Source organism: Notolepis coatsorum (assembly GCF_963971535.1).
Source record: "Notolepis coatsorum genome assembly, chromosome: 1".
Classification (NCBI taxonomy): domain Eukaryota; kingdom Metazoa; phylum Chordata; class Actinopteri; order Aulopiformes; family Paralepididae; genus Notolepis; species Notolepis coatsorum.
Window position 1 is genome coordinate 233,764,490 of NC_140165.1, and position 18,306 is coordinate 233,782,795.

At 41.9% G+C, this 18,306-nt stretch overlaps 1 protein-coding gene across 3 annotated transcripts in view; it reads right to left on the reverse strand.

Moving 5' to 3' along the window:
- LOC311233551 (calpain-9) overlaps positions 1-18,306 on the reverse strand; it is a 108,629-nt gene that overhangs the window by 64,299 nt on the left and 26,024 nt on the right. For all 3 annotated transcript variants that reach the window (XM_084320518.1, XM_084320517.1, XM_084320519.1), the window contains exons 5-8: positions 16,913-17,084; positions 15,925-15,996; positions 7,979-8,070; positions 7,756-7,830 (exon numbers count right to left, since the gene is read on the reverse strand). In XM_084320518.1, the coding sequence (XP_084176644.1) occupies positions 7,756-7,830; positions 7,979-8,070; positions 15,925-15,996; positions 16,913-17,084 (411 nt within the window). The remainder of the gene's footprint in view (positions 1-7,755; positions 7,831-7,978; positions 8,071-15,924; positions 15,997-16,912; positions 17,085-18,306) is intronic.

Here is an 18,306-nt window from a genome sequence, read left to right on the forward strand (position 1 = left end):
CATACTGCAACCTGGTTGGACTATGGCTAATTTAAACATCTTGATCTGGAATTCAGGGGGGCTTAATCTTCAACATAAACGCACAAGTGTACTAACATGGTTGAAAAGACAGGAGGTTGATGTGGCTTTGCTGAGTTAAACGCATATTTTGAAGGCTGACAGTGCTAAACTTGCAAAAAATAATTATCATAATATAAGCTCCTCCTCTTTTAGCACTAAATCCCGGGGAGTAGCCATAGTGGCTAAGCGGAAGTTGAATATTAAACTATTAGACGTGTGGTCTGATGCGGAAGGACGAATCACTATAGCGAAGATGGAATACACTAACAGGAAAATTGCTCTTATAGCTGCATATGCCCCTAATGTGTATGACGCGCAATTTTATACTGCACTCACTACAGAGATGCTGAAACTACCTGAGTACTCATTCATAGTGGGTGCTGATTTCAACCCCATGTGGGATGCATTGATTGATAAATCCGGAGATGCTGTAACCCACGATCAAAAGCAAGCTGCCGCGGCCCTACGTGGCTGGTCTAAAGACACAGGGGTTATTGATATGTGGCGGTTACTAAACCCAACCTCGCAAGACTACTCTTTTTTCTCCGCGAGACATAAAACTTTCTCCAGAATTGATTATGTTTTCTCCTCCCCTAGGCTATTCGATAGCTTTGACGTTGACTTGAAGCCCATTGCACTGTCAGACCACAAATACATCCTCCTTAAGGGTTCACTCAGCAAAATGACGTCTCGTGCCCCTAGATGGCGCTTTAACTCAACGCTGCTGAAGAACGAGGAATTTAACCTACAATTTAAGGAGAAGCTCATTGAATTCTTGCAGTTTAATGCTGGATCGGTACAGGACCCCAGAACTTTGTGGAATGCGGTTAAGGGGTTTATTAGGAGTAATACCACTCTATTCGCTTCCAATCTCCACAAGGGAAGTCTCTCCAAGTTAGTAGAATTGGAAGAGCTGCATAAAACAATGATGTCTTCTATGCAGCAAAGATACTCTAGCCGACTGGAACTCCAAATTAAAGTGGTGAAAAAGGAGATTAACTACATTTTAAGACAACAATCTGAATTTCAAATGCACAGAACAAGACAACACTACTACTTTCATGGATCTAGACCCAGTCACCTACTGGCTATGAAGATACGGGGCAGCGATCAATTTGCAGATATCCCTGCCATTAAGAACCAACAGGGTGAGATAACCACCAACCCCAACAAAATCAACGATACATTTCGCTCGTTTTATTCCAACCTGTACGAGTCGGAAGTGGTCTTTGATCACGCCAAGCTGGAGGACTATCTTAGTCAAATTAACCTACCACAAACCTATCACACTAGATGAGCTCAGGGAAGCAATTGCTGATATGCAGCGGGGCAAGGCTCCTGGTTGGGACGGCATTCCACCGGAACTCTATACTGTGTATTGGGATATACTTGGTCCCTTATTACTTTCAATGATTTTACACTCAGTCGAGGAGGGCAATTTTTCCAGGGATGTCAATATGGCACCTATATCTGTTCTACTCAAGAAAGATAAGGACCCCACCGAATGTGGCAGCTATAGACCCTTAAGTCTCCTCTGAGCCGATCTCAAGCTATATGCTAAGGTGCTGGCCATCCGACTTCAAAGGCATATGACATTTCTGTTTAACCCCGATCAGACCGGCTTTATAAGAGGCCGACTGGTCACGGATAATATCAGACGGTTACTGCACGTGATTGATGCCAGTAAGGATGTTGCAGCCCCTACGGCTGTCATGTCCTTAGACGCGATGAAGGCCTTTGACAGATTGGAGTGGTCATATTTATGGGAAGTACTAGGAAGGATGGGATTGGGCGAGGGTTTCATTCACATGATAAAAGTCCTCTACACAGATCCCTCTGCCATGATCTTGACAGGGAAGCTTTGCTCACCACTATTCGCTGTTTCGCGCTCTTCTAGAAAGGGTTGTCCTCTTAGCCCAGGACTCTTTGTTCTTTCACTCGAACCTCTAGCTCAGTACATAAGACAATCCCGGGCTATATCCCCTGTGTCAATTAAGGGCACACATCACCATATCAGCTTATACGCGGATGATGTACTCCTATTTATGCAGAACCCAGCCGTTTCTCTGCCCTATCTTCTCCAAGTAATAGATTACTTTGGTAGTCTATCTGGATTTAAGATCAACTGGCCAAAATCAGCTTTCCTTCCACTCAACGAGACTGTGAAGGCAACCATCCTTCCAGCAAACATACTCATGGTAGAGCACTTTAAATGCCTTGGGATTGAAATATTCCCAACTGTTAACCAGACAGTAAAGTATAACTACTCCAGCTTGGGTGACAGGATTACGAAGGATTTTGACAGATGGTCCAAATTAAAGAACTCACTACAGGCCCGCGCCTCAATAATTAAGATGAATGTTTTACCCAGAATAAATTTTATCAGCTCCATGCTACCGTTGTCTCCCCCTGTTGGTTACTGGCAAAAACTGCACTCTGCTGCATATAAATTAATCTGGAATAACAAACGCCCACGCTTAAAGAGATCCACTGCACAGAGGAGTAAACTAGACGGGGGTTTAGCATTTCCAGACTTCAAGTGATATTTTCAAGCTTACTCTCTGAGACCTCTTATCACTTGGTTTGACGCTCAAGCGGCTGTGTCCTGGCGTCCATTGGAGGAGGAGATGGTGTCCCCACATAGACTTCAAGATGTCGTGTATACCAACATTTCAATTAAGCAATGCAAATTACGATTTGGCCCTCTGATCACACATGTGATCCAGATTTGGCGTGACACCCAGAAAGCACGCACTAACCGCCATAAATGGCACACGCATTCCCCACTATTCAATAACAATTTGCTCCTTATTGGACAACAACCCATTAGATATCCTAGATGGGAAGGGAAAGGCATACATACATTGGGGGATATTTTCAATGACTCGGGTATCCGGTCTTTTCAGGACATATCCAACGGATTTGATCTCACCAGAAACTCCTTTTTCTTTTATTTACAAATGAGGGCAGCTCTGAAGGCTCATGGAGTCCCATGGGACGCTCCACTAGAGCGACACCGGTTTCACAAATTATTTTATGTCAGAGAGACATCGAGAGGCTTCGTCTCTGACTTTTATCGGCACTTACTTACGTCCTCATATAAAGACCTAGCCTTAGATACGATTTGGAGAAAGGATATCCCTGAGTTGGATATAGATTTTGATTGGGATGCAGTCTGGGAAAATATTAGGCTATCATCACACAACCCAGATCACCAACAGATTCATCTAAATTTTGTTCATAGGACTTATTTGACCCCCAGGCGATTTAACCTAATGGGTCTCAGGCCTGACTCTCGATGTACCTTGTGTCCAGACGGTGCCATTGGAACATATATGCATATGTACTGGGAGTGCCCTCCGGTTGAGATCTTCTGGGTAAATGTTACCACTCAGTTATCAGAGATTTTCTCTCTCCATACTGGCCTTGCCTTCTGTTTTATTGTTAAATGATGTTTCTCAATTGCCGGCCTCTGTACATGTAAAGAGACTCATTTTGGCTGGTCTGATGGCTGCCAAAAAGCTGATTGCCTCACGCTGGATACAACCAGATAAGCTATGTCCGAAGGTATGGATTCTCACCTATCTTGATGTTATTTATTTGGAGATTTCCACTGCACGTGTCATAGGTGTTAATGAAGCCAATATCGCGGTCTGGTTGGCTGTGGTGGAAAAACTAAAAGAACGCATATGACTCTGGAAATTGAGTACTGAATGAGGTATTATGTGGATGTCTCACGTTGGGGTCCTGGGGCGAGAGGGGGGGGTGGGGGGATGGGGGGGAGAACGAGCGAATATTCATGTATGTTGGTGGTTATGGTGTTTTTTGTATTTTTGTTTTAATTATTATTTTTCATTCAATGTTGATCCTATGTATATTTCCTGACCCCCTTCTGATCTGGGTCTGGTGATCGTGGGCTCTGGTTGGGGGGGGGGGGGGGGCGCGGTTCGGGGTCTCTGCGGGTCGAGGCACTAAAGAGGCGTGGTGCTTTGGCTCGCGGGGGGGCCGGGCTGTGGGTCCTCCGGGGTTGTGGCTTGCGGTTGCCAGGCCTGGAGGTGGAGGGGGCTCGGTAAGCACTTTTTTATAGTATATATTTTATTTTATTATCCTTTTACTTTGTGACAACTTTATTGTCTAATCATTGTTGTGTTAGTTTATGTTCTTGGATGTCTTTTATGTATTATTGTGTTGTGAGTTGTGTTTGTTTCGTGTTTGAAATTGAAAATAAAAAAAGATTTGATAAAAAAAAAAAGGTAAGAACACTATATATAAAACCTTGCGTTGATCTGATATTTCTTTCTCCCGCGATCAAAGCTATCTGTGTGGACCGTGTTGTGCTTTCATGTATGCACGAGGAGATATAATAATGATAATCTAGCGTTGATTTCAGGAAGATTCGATAATCAGGCGAAAAATTACAACGGGATAAGTGTATTCCACTAAAACGCTATTATCGTGTCTTTTCCTGGGATTACTAAGAATCACCAAAACTATACTCATATTCAAAACAGTATAAAACGGAAATGTACGGATGAAAAAACAATCTGTTTTGTGCATGTTGACTGGAAGCAACTCATTGACAATCGCCGGGTGGATTTGACCCATAGCTATAATATATAAGATATATTTTAAGCACTCGCAAATCTGGCATTCTAAGACTATATCCATTGAATAAAGACCTGAAGGGGGATCAGCGCCCCCTGCTGCTGGCAGTCAATGTGCTTAAATTGTAACCTAATGTTAAACATCATCAGACTCCTCACTCTAGCCTCTTTGCAGGATTTAACAGAACATAATAAAATGTGAAGGTTTTGTAAACCTAACTTAAACCTCCTCGATCATGTCCTCATCAGAGTCCACAATCTCATTGATTTACTACCGATGACTGTGGTGTTACGTTAATGTGTGTGCCAAGATGGGGGCCTCGCAATCCCTGATTTTAAGCTTTATTTCTGGTCCTTTTCACTGAGACCTCTGATGTGCTGGCTAGACCCTGTAGAGGCTGTATCTTGGCGCTCCTTAGAAGCGGCGGCGGTTTCACCGCTAAGATTGCAGGATGTAGTGTACTCCACTGTCCCTATTTCGAAATGCCGACTGAGGTATGGACCGATCATAACTCACGTGATCCAAACGTGGCGTAATGTACAGAAGTCGTGTGGGGTTAAATGCCCATGGCACCTGGACTCTCCAATTTTTAATAATCAGCAACTACTTGTTGGGCACAAGCCGGTTAGTATTCCTCAATGGCAAAGGAGGCGAGTTCATACTCTGGAGGATATTTATGATAAGAACGGCCTTCGGGCGTTTCAGGACTTAAGAGAATTTTATGATCTTCCCGGCGAGTCCTTCTTTCTTTACCTTCAACTAAGGTCAGCGCTGAGGGCGCATGGCGTGCCATGGGCTCAAGCTTTGCAACCACACCCCTTCCTCAGGCTCATAGTGGACAGGACGACATCCAGAGGGTTTGTCTCAGACTTTTATACGCTCTTAATTCAATCCACGTATAAAAATTTGTCATTGGATACAATCTGGCGTGTGGATATCCCGGAGTTGGACCCCGAGTTTGACTGGGATGATGTTTGGGCAAATGTGGCATTGTCTTCCCGCAACCCCAATCACCAGCAAATTAATTTTAATTATATTCATAGGACCTATCTTACACCTAGGAAGCTATTTGCTATGGGACTGGTAACCGACTCTCGGTGCACTTTGTGCTCTCAAAGGGCCGCTGGCACTTATATGCATATGTATTGGGATTGCCCACCAGTGGCCCGCTTCTGGAGGTCAATAACGGACAAACTTTCAGATTTGTGTGGCTTAACTATCCCATTCACAGCTGTTACGCTACTCCTGAACGATATAACGACACTACCCGCGTCCGTACAACTAAAAAGGGTTGTCCTAGCGGGCGTCACAGCAGCGAAGAAGCTAATAGCATTGAGATGGAAGGAGCCTGAGAAGCTCACAGTGATTAACTGAGAAGGTCAGGACCGCCGTGTGCGGCTGAGCGGGGTTGAGGTGCTTGTTCGGGGGAGTCCGGCGGTCTCGTGGGAGGGGGAGGAGGAAATGTCTTGTCTGTCTTGTCTTTTGTCTTGTCCTTCTTAACTTTAACTGGGGGAATTTTTTTTTGGTCCACTTTTTCTCCCATTTTCTATATTTTCTCCCATCCCAATTTCATATCATCCAATTCAACCCTCCCCTGTCACGAACGCTGTTTCTTGCCTCCCACAAGCCGGCTGCAATGTGGACTAAGTCATACATAGCACAAGTCCCCTCCGGTACTTGAGGTAACAGCAGTCGCATCTTTTCACCTGCGCAGCTCGATCTCTCAGTGGCGAGGAGTAACGCGTGGGAGGCTCACGCTGCCCCCGACACTTCCTGATTCTACTGCGCAGGCGCACCAACCGACCTGTAGGAGTCGCTGTCCACAACGCCCGATCCCCACCCATCAGTTTCCCACCCCCTAATACGGCCAATGTGTATTAGTACGGACGACCAGCTAAACTGAAAACAATGTGGAGCGCTGGGCTCGAACAGGCGAGCCCAGCGTCTCCGCATTCGTGGCGAGCGCCTTGCCCAATACGCCATGTAGCCGCCCTTAACTGGGGGAATTTTATTGGGGGGAGCTATTTTGCTATTTTGCTATTTCTTCACTGTTTGGGCACTTTTGCACGGTTCCTGTGAGTCATGGAACACTCTGTAGGTTTTTGTTTTTCGAAAAGGTTCATTGTTTTGTATTTCTGGTCGGGTACTCAGGGGCAGCGTTTTTTTTTTCTCAGGATCTTAAGCCGTTTTGAGGCTGGGCTCCAACCACTGTGTGGCCTGGTGACAATTGCCACATTGTTATGCAGCTGGAAATCTCTGACATCACTGATATGCACATTTTGAGATGACTCAGTTTGGTGAGGGTTGTGAGGGGAATTGGAAGAGTGCGCCAACATGAGAATTAGAGACATAAATCCACACGGCCGGGAAACGGTACTGAATACTGGGAAAGGCCAATTGTAAGATAGTACCCCTTTAAAATTTAAAATGTTGTACTCTGTTTTTATAAATTGTTATTTATTTTATTATTATTGTTCTGTTATCTCCCTGTGAAGTTCTGTCTATTGTTATTATGGTTATTGTATTGTGTTGTCTTGTTTTCATGTTAAGTAATAATAAAAAAATTTGATCAAAAAAAAAAGTTAATGTGTGTGCGTTATACGACAGAGTGTACAGGCCACCATACTCGGGGTCAAGGGGCAGGTACGGAAGGGGCGAGAGTTGCTAGTTGAGTAGGCCTTTCACTTTCTTACATACTGTTATATTATGGTTGAGTAGGCCTTTCACTTTCTTACATACTGTTATATTATGGTTGAGTAGGCCTTTAACTTCCTTACATACTGTTATATTATGGTTGAGTAGGCCTTTCACTTCCTTACATACTGTTATGGTTGAGTAGGCCTTACATTACATTATGTAGGCCTTACATTAGGCCTTACATTACATTATTACACCTTACATACTGTTATATTATGGTTGAGTGGGCCTTTCACTTCCTTACATACTGTAATATTATGGTTGAGTGGGCCTTTCACTTCCTTACATACTGTTACATCATGTTCATCCCTACGTAAACCTAAGTCTTAATCCCCATTGGTGTGCATGCGTCATGTGAAACATGTGGTCTGGGCATGTTAGACATGTACTCACCAGAACTCCCCATCCTCCTTATTCACTCTGTCCAATCTCTTCTGTTCCTCAGCACTAACTGTATGCCACTCTGGCCTGGAGAATGTGAGAGAGAGCGAGAGAGGGGGGGTTGTATAATTGTATAATTAATAAATGGAAGAAACACACAAACAGAGTAAGCTATGTACAGGCATTTCCACTTCAGAGCAGTTGTTTTCCATTGTAAGCAGCAGGTGGCGCTGACCCATTCATGTCACTCCAGGGGCCCCTCCACTCGTTCCTACCCCAGGGGTTGTGTACACGCACCAAAACCGCTGTCCCATACTTGGAATTCACCTGGGAGAGAGGGATGGGTAGAGGAGAGGGGAGGAAGAGAGAGAAAACATCGCAATTAACTTGTCAATCAACTCTCTTGTTCTAAAGGGCCGGCTTTCATAATACCCTATTCCAGCATCATTCAGGATACTAGTATTCTGTTTTTGAGTCACTGGGATATAGCGATATTAGGCGGGATAAATCCAATCACTGTGTAAGTTCTGCTCCTTGGTAATATTCATAATATGAATGAATCAGGCCACCACAATATGCAATTGTTTTAAAATAGTTACCTCTGTTTTTTTTTTATTTTTTATGTGCTCTTAATTGTTCTGATTGTCTGATGTTTCTGTGTTTATTAACACACAGACACTTGTGAATGTAACATCTCGACGACACTGTAAATCAGTTTAACTACTCAGTGTATAAATAAAGATAGATTGAATTAATTAATGAATTAATTAATTGTGGATTCTCTTGTATATATAACTAGGTGTTATCTGCAGATTCAATGGATCTGCCCAGGAGATAAAGATGTTTTCATGAGATAATGTTTTCATGAGGTAAAAATGTTTTCATGAGATAAGGATCTTTTCATGACATAAAGATGTTTTTATGAGATAAAGATGTTTTCATGAGATAATGTTTTCATGAGATAACGATGTTTTCATGAGGAGATAAAGATGTTTTCATGAGATAATGTTTTCATGAGGTAAAATTTTTTTCATGAGATAAGGATCTTTTCATGACATAAAGATGTTTTCATGACATAAAGATGTTTTCATGAGATAAAGATGTTTTCATGATATAAAGATGTTTTCATGAGATAAAGATGTTTTCATGATAATGTTTTCATGACATAAAGATGTTTTCATGACATAAAGATGTTTTCATGATAATGTTTTCATGACATAAAGATGTTTTCATGACATAAAGATGTTTTCATGATAATGTTTTCATGACATAAAGATGTTTTCATGACATAAAGGTGTTTTCATGACAAAGTTGTTTTCATGACATAAAGATGTTTTCGGGGTTATAAATTAAACTTAAACAAGAGTGTACTTTTCCCCATAAACTCTTTAGCTAGAAATATCCCCCCCTCTAGGTTCCCCTTCAAGCTTTCCCCAAGCAGCTTCCGTTACCTTGGCATAACGATAACACATAAACATTCTAATCTCATAGCGTCCAACTTCACCCCTCTACTGGAGCGCACCAAGCAGGATTTTATCAGATGGTCATCACTTCCTTTATCACTTGTTGGCAGAGTGAACACTGTGAAAATGAACACATTACCGAAATTTCTGTACTTATTTCAAAATATTCCAACCTTCATTCCAAAGTCATTTTTCAAAGCCCTCGACAAGGCAATATCAGATTTTATTTGGAATAAACGCCCAGTCCGAATAAATAAAATGGCCCTCTAGAAGCCTAAATCGCAGGGAGGCTTCGCACTACCCAATTTCTTGGTCTACTATTGCGCTGCAAATATTCACAGCATTCTCTATTGGAGTCATTCCCATTACGGACTCTGTCAGTGGGTACCGGCATGGGTGGACATGGAAATGGCATCTTGTTCTAGAACATCCTTGCAATCCTTAGTTTGCTCTCCGCTCCCAGTCACAACCGCCCAGTACACCAACAACCTCTTAGTACAACACTCCCTCCGGATCTGGTCCCAGTTCAGAAAACACTTTGGTCTCCACGCCATGTCACCATCGTCACCTGTCCACAAAAACTTCCTTTTCCCTCCCTCTATGGTGGATGAAACCTTCAGCAACTGGTTTAAGAATGGCATTCTGAACATTTATGATTTGTACCAAGACAGTTCATTTATGTCTTTCACACAACTGTCCCTAAAGTTTAACTTACCAAAAACAAATTTTTTCAGATATCTACAGATACGTGATTTTGTTAAGAGCAAATTTGACCAGTTCCCCCATACACCTCCAAAAACTTTGATCGATCGCATCTTGGAGGTGAAGGTTGTAATCAAAGGCTCAATATCTAAACTATATAACATCATATCCCTATCCCTACCCTCCTCAGTATTGGCTATAAGACAAAACTGGGAGTCCGATCTAAATCATCAATTTACAGACAAAGAATGGGAAAACGCTCTTGCCCGAATACACTCTTCTTCAATATGTGCCCGCCATTCACTGATACAGTTCAAGCTCCTCCACCGTCTATATTGGTCAAAGACTAGACTGGCGAAGATAAATCCTGGCATGGATCCCACATGCGACCGGTGCCACCAAGCCCCTGGCTCACTTATTCATATGTTTTGGCATTGTCCAGTACTGGCCCCTTTCTGGACTTCAATTTTTAAATCTTACTCAGACATATTTTTTATGAATATTGACCCATGCCCTCTTATTGCACTATTTGGTTTGACACCGGAAAACGCTGCAATATCTATTGGGCAATCCAATGCCATGGCCTTTGCCTCACTCATTGCCAGACGCCTCATCCTATTCAACTGGAAGGCAGCCACTCCCCCTTCACACTTACACTGGATGAGGGATGTCATGTCTCTTATACATATAGAGAAAATCAGATTTACAACACAAGGCCACACAGATATCTTCCACAAAACATGGCAGCCCTTCCTATCTCATTTCAACACCCAAATGACTCTATCCAAACTTGGGACCCCATGACCCCCCTCCTCCCCCTATCTACCTTCATGACACTGCTAGCCCACGCATGGCTGGGGAGATGGCATTGTGGTGGTCTGCTAAGGGTGTTAAATTTACTTTCCATTTTATTTGTTTTACCATCTGGAAATCACGCTACCAAAATGGAGAGTATCATTTATATTATATATTATTATATATATTTTTTTATTTTATTTTTCTTTGCGTAGCTTTGTCTGCCACATCTGTACTTTTGTTTAATTATTTAAATTTCTATATTTTTTATTTTTATTTTTATTTTATTTCTTATTTTTTTACATGTATGTTTGTCGTCGCCCTCACTGGGTGGGATGGGTGGGATTAGGGGATAGGAATGGGGAAGGAAATGGAAGTTGTATAATTTGGATAACTGAAATGTATAAATGTACTAATTCTTCCAATAAAAAAAAGATAAACCTAAAAAATAAAGATGTTTTCGGTAGATGAAGATGTTTTAGATAAATTGCATAAACCTGAACACTGGAGGCAAGACAAACCCTGTCAAATAACCTTGTAGTAACACAACAATACATTTACCTAATATAACATAGACAAGGTGAGCTTGTTGGGTCAAGTTATATTTTACAACTCTGCATTCCTCTGAGGCATTTCAGAGCTGTAACGTCCCACCGGTTCATGGACTGTTCTCCCCTGCTCTACCTCTCCCGGTCCCTGTATGTTTGTTCCTTGTATTTCTGTCCTTTAGTGTTCTTTCCCTTCTCTCTCTCTTGCTCTCTCTCTCTCCCCTTCTCTCTCTTGCTCTTCATGTCCCCCTGTTAGTCTAGTGTCTTGTATTAGGTTATCTGTTTAGTCTTAGGGCTAGATCCACAAAGAATGGATTGCACGGAGCAAGTTGCACCCTTACTTACAATTCATTATGAATTGAAAATGGGGGACCCTGATGTAAACAAGACGAAAGTCTTTCCCTGGTCTGCATCCCCTTAACAATTGTGTGTATTGAACCGTACTGTATTGTACCCATTCTGCAATCTGTTAATAAATTTTTCATTCAATCAATCACCGTGCAGATTGATTGAATGAACGTTTTATTAACAGATTGCAGAATGGGTACAATACAGTACAGCTCAATACACACAATTGTTAAGGGGATGCAGACCAGAGAAAGACTTTCGTCTTGTTTACATCAGGGTCCCCCATTTTCAATTCATAATGAATTGTAAGTAAGGGTGCAACTTGCTCCGTGCAATCCATTCTTTGTGGATCTAGCCCTTAGTCTTTGTAGTTGTCTGTTATTAGGTTCTCCGTTTAGTGTCTGTAGTCTGCTTCTTTTGTCCCAGTGTATGGTGTTTGTCTTGTCGTCCATAGTTGTAGTTCATTGTGTTGTTTCTTGTAGTTCTTTGTCAGTCTGTTTCCCCTCCCAGGTGTCTCCAGTTGTAATCATCCCAGGTGTTTCTCGTTTGTTCCTGTGTATTTCCTTGTTGCCTGTTCTCTGTGTCGGTCCATTGTCTCTGTCAATGTTGCACGTTCCCTGTGTTAGATGTTAGTAGTTAGAGTTTGTGATTGTGTTTACCTTTTTCCCCTCTTCCAGTTGTCACTGAGAGTTTTTTTTGTTAGTTTTTGTTCCCTTGTTCTGTTATTAGTCTTGTTTCATTAAAAACCCTTGGACTTGCTGCGTGCCTCCACTTGTCTGCTATTGGGTCCTATTACACCCCCACCTTGTGACAAGAGCAGTAGAGAAACCATACAAGCAGGGGTCTTAGGTCAACGTGACTCATCTTATCTGACCAAGGTCAGCTGTGGGGTATATGGCAGAAGGTGGGGCAATATGGACATTTTAGATGGGAACGTCTATAAAACTGAGACGGAACTTTAGTTTAGATTTGGAGTGAGACAACCAGAACTGTAGGCAAGGCCAGAGGCAGAGCCAGGACATTTGCTATGGATGACACTAAACTCCCTAAACTAAGTATCTGTTGAGAATAACTTCTCAAGTGTGTTTGATCTCAAGACCTCTACTGAACTCCTGAATCTAAATTATATTTGATTAGCAATGTTTTAACAATAAATCTGTTATCAACCATGAAGATTTGACCACGCACATGATTAACCTCTCCGGTTCCACCGCAGGAATGGAACATGTCCTAGGAATGATTAGTGCCTTCGATAATACGACCAACGTCATATTTTCAATATTTTTATTAAACTAGTTAAATTATATCTTCAACCCTGATTCCACTTCAACAACTGCTCCCTCTCCACTCCAAACACACCCTCAGGCCATGCAAGGCTTTGCCTGCCTAATCCCTAAATCAAACACACCCACACTTTAGCTAAACTCACTTGTTGCTCCACTTAACTACTGTGTGTGATATTTCCAGATCAGATTGTGATACTTTTCTGCAACTTAGTTCGGATGTCGTATATGTGCAATGTTATTTATCTTGCTTGTATTCTGTTTGTATTGCTCTTTTTTACATAGGATTTTAGCCTGTACCTTCAGGAGGACTACCAAGGAAATGTGCCTTTTTGGCAAACATTTGGTGCATTTACGTTGTTAAAATATTTATTAATGTACACTGTCCCACTTGAACAAATAAAGTAAACCTAAACTATTTTTTTTTTTTTTTTTTTTTTTTTTTACTTTGACCATTCCGCTGGTTCTTTTTGCGTTTATCTCTTTTTTCTCTGGTCAAGTGTGACTGACAGAAACAGGTTGAATGGGGGTACAGATGGGGGGAAAGACACTCTGAGAAAGTTACGGCTTTGTCCGGGAGTCGAACTTGCTACCCCAGATCCGTGACGAGCACGGTTGTCCCCGACGCCGAAATAGCGTTCGAGGTACGCGGTGAGCTACTGGTGAGCTACTGAACGACACGTTTTGAGAATAGTTAACATTTAGTTGAACCTATTAATTGAAGTTTGGTATACTACACTTTCGCCAACACTGCAAATTAGTAGTCTCTTATGGAAGAAATCGGTGTGTGCATTGGACCAGAAACACTCTACAGAACGTAAACAGAGGAGGGTAAACGGAGGAGATGTCACTCCACCGTCGTATTGCATCATATCCTGTGAAAGAACTGGGGTATAACGCATGTGTCTACTAACACTCCACCAGCGCAATCTGAGCATGTCCCGTACCCCCATCTCCCATTGGGTGACTTACTGGTGAATATATAAGTACATGTGCAGAGAGAAACGCATGTTTTCTAAGGAGCTTTCTTAGCACGACCAGGAGATGAATCACTGTAATGTTCACATTTCTAAAGAGTAACTAAACGCATGGTCATTTTGCTGCCCTAGTGGTTGGTATTATATTACACTCTGCCCCACCCCAATCTGTGATGTCAGAGAACCTTGTTTCTTTTATCTAGACGGACTCTTGGTGCGTAAGGTCTGTCCACATTGACGCGTAAATCGGGAGCAACAAGATCCAAGGCAGCAGAATCCAGATAATTCAACCTTTCTTTCTTGATGCAGGTGATTTGGACAATTTCTAGGAATCTCAGCATGTCAACATCATATTTCTGATGAATCCCAGCATGTCAACATCATATTTCTGAATCCCAGCATCTCAACATCATATTTCTGATGAATCCCAGCATGTCAACATCTTTCTGATGTCTTGTGATGCTCCATGTTTAAAATGTAAGTGGTTGCACCACAAAAGGTGAAAGGTCACTGATGAGTCACAACTTGTAAACCTGAGTACCACTGGTATTCACATAGTCGGCAGTGTTGGGAAAGTTCACTTTCTACATGAACTAGTTCAGTTCACAGTTCACAATTTTTTAAATGGAACTAGTTCAGTTCATAGTTCATAATAATAAAATTTGAACTAAAGTTCATGGTTTCATGTTTATAGTTGTTTTTTCAATACGTTGCTGCAAGCTATTTGTAAAAATTATTGCCACAACTCTTATAGAACCAGACAGCAATCAGAATACTGGCATTTCCGTCGCACTGTGATTATTTATCAGTGTTTCCCCTACCATTGCCTTGAAGGGGCGGCCCACGTTGCGCGTAACAAGTCTCTCTCTCTCCACGTGCAACACGCGCACACACGCAAATCTGGCACACTTTTGAACAAAGTTATACTGTGATAGAGCGCCGAGAATGAACGCGTTCACAATTACGTTCATCTAGTGGCAATACAGTATGTTCAGCTCACGTTCTCCCAAAATATGAATGAGTTCATTGAACGCGTTCAGGTACATTGCTGATAGTCGGCCATTCCAGTACAATTTCCTGTTGGTAAACTCGGATATTTACAACCTTACGACAACCAGACCAGGCAAATAGGTACTCTGACATCAGCACATGGTGAAAATATCAACCACCAGGGCAGCAAAATGACAGCAACATGGCTGTGTGTTTAGTTAGTCTATTAAAACTTTAATATCTAAAAGAGTAAACTCTGCTTACATTTACATTTAGTCTGACAATTTTATCCAAAGAAACGTACAAGTCAGCAGGAAGGGTGGCAGCTAAGGGTAAGTAACGTTGTTCACCAACAGTGTTGAACTTGGGTGCTACAGTCTTGAGTGCATATAGTAATATAGACACATTAGCGTAGTAGGTAGTAATATAGGCAAGGCAGATTCCTTATTTAGCAAAGTACATGATGGTAAAGAAGGTTAGTATATATATATTTTTTTTTTTAAATTTTTTTATTCTGCTCAGGAAAAGAAGTAATGTAAAATATGTGTTCTGATAAGTAAAGCTAAAACTCTTTAGAGCGGTATGGTCCTTTAACAGGGATGCAGGACCATGCTGTACCATATCCGTGTGCTACGGTGTTCTATTGTGGACCAACTCCCTCGTTTGTCCTGTATTCAAGACGTTCATTCTGAGAGCACCGGAGGGGCCCCATGTGTCAGGGATAGTTGGAATGTGTGAAACTTCCCCATTCACCTTAGGGCTGAGAGGTAGAGTATACTGAATATAAAGGTATACGCAAAGGCAGGGATTTTTACTACACTCTCATCCAAGATGTATAGAAAACGTAAAATTCCTTGCAGCAGTATTAGAACGATTTTGGATTTGAAATTGGATACCCTCACAACTCACTGTAATTTTAACTGGAAGAAACGAATATGGTGAATTATCATTATACTGTCAAGAAATATATATTGTGATATTATATTTTGACAATATGGCCCAGCCCTGCTTCAACAGGGATATGGGTTAGTATTTGGATCCTGGAATAGTGAGTGCAGTAGTGTGGTAGACTTACCTTCTCTACCCCGGTCACAGAGTAGGCATGTCTGAACAGGATGCCCAGGTCATTCGCCTGCTCTAGAGGGCCCTGTGAGAACCATCCACCCACACACAGCGAGGAGAGGGGAGGTGAAATGAAAGATACAGTGAGAAGAGAGGAGGTGAAATGAAATATATAGTGAGGAGGAGAGAGGGGGTGAAATGAAAGATAGTGAGAAGAGAGGAGGTGAAATAAAATATATATTGTGAGGAGAGAGGAGGTGAACCAAAAGATAGTGAGGAGAGAGGTGAAACAAAAGATACAATGAGGAGAGGGGGGGATGAAATGAAAGGACATTATGACATGACCTGTATACAATTATTTTGTTATGCATCCATTTCTTTCAGTTATGATGGGACCACAACAATGATGATGAAAGGGAATTATGTGCGTTTCTTCAGATCGGCAACTGACTGGAATGCCAAACACAACGTATACAGTACTGACGACGTAATTCATTAATAGCTAGAAGAATGCACTTGGTACAGAGCAGAGCTCCTCGAAGGCCCAACAACCTCCCCATGTTGCCCTTACTTTCACATGCAACATTTCACCAGGTAGATGACAGAAACAAGAGTTTCCGATGTTGCCAGTCTCATCAGACCCAGGCTATACATATAACACATGGTGGCGCTAGAGGAAAGGTCACCAAAGTCAACAGGTTTCTCCCTCTAGGGATCATGAATATTCATAGCAAATGTTGTGACTATGACAAAAGGGTCAGGAGATACTCATTTGAATATGGAAGGTTTGGCCTGATGGTGGCCACAGAGGAAAGGCCATGGGGTCACCTAAACAATAGATTTCTTCCTCTTGGTTCATGAATGTACACAGCAAGTTTTCATTGTCAAGTGAGTGCTGTCGACAATGCCACAATTTACTCTTAGATAAAACATCTATCTATATATCTATCTACAACATCACTACATCATCTATCTACAACATCTATCTGATGTTTCTCTACCTGGCAGTTTGCACAATTGATCAGGGCTCCTTTAGCCAGTAGATGCTTCAGGAAGTGATGTGGGTCTCTGGGTAGAGAGGAGATAATCAGGACCTCAGTCACACCTCCCGTCATGTCAACCATGGCCTCGTGAGGATAACCCATGTTCAGAGCCCGGTAGCCACCTTTCAGCCTGGGACACAGACAGAGAGAGGGAGGGTTGAGGAGAAGAGTGGATAAACAGATGGACTGGTTTGTAGACAGACAGACAGACAGACAGACAGACAGACAGACAGACAGACAGACAGACAGACAGACAGACAGACAGACAGACAGACAGACAGACAGACAGACAGACAGACAGACAGACAGACAGACACGATATGCTGCTGTTTATAAGCTCTTTGAACCAAACCACTCTCGCAGTCTTCCAAATTAGATGCCCCTATTAATTTAAAAGAACGATACTCTTGACTCGATGCCAAAATCTAAATCTCCCGGTCTTGACAGAATCCCTCCTGAATTGCTCCCTGTGTTGTAGCATACAATCCCTCCTACCTCGTCAATGGTCTCTAACTACACACCCTCAAGACCCCTACGCTCTGCATCTTGTGGCCGCCTGAGACCCACTCCTATCTGAGCTCCTGGGGGGTTCATCAAAGCGAAGCAGGCTATTCTCGGTCCTCGCTCCACAATGGTGGAGCTCCTCACCACAGTCAGGACAGCTGAAACCTGGCCAAAACTAACCACCTTAATGTATTTTTACTATTATGTACCCTACTACTATACTTGTACTACTACCTATCATAACACTCAAGTTCGACACTATTTGACAAACAATGCCACTGACCTTTAGCTGCCAGAGATGTACCCTTCCTGCTGACTTGTTGTTCACAATCTGTAAGTCGCTTTGGAAAAAAGTCAGCTAAATTACTAAATGTAAATGTAAATTAGGTATGTTCAATCCTCCTTGACTATTAACTTTTCACTCAAGGTGGGTTGTTCTCACAGGTATAATTTTTTTCCCTCTCATTTTAAAAAGGACCCAGTGGACTTCTCCAGTTACCGCCCTCAATCAATTTTGGCAACGGTCATTTTAAAGTTGTACATCAAAGTGCTCTCAAGGAGCATGGATTCAATGATACCGTCATGGTTCTTATATTACTTCAATGGTTTTAGTGACCATAATATAGTGTCAATTGTAAGGAAGATTAAAGTACTGAAGGCTGGGCCAAGGATTTTGTTTCAAGGATCATATAAATCCTTTTGTGAAGCTGATATAAAGACAAATCTACAGTGGGACAGAGTATGTGTGATACAGGTGTATTTTTATTACCGTATATACTATATATATATATATATATATATATATATATATATATATATATATATATATATATATATATATATATATA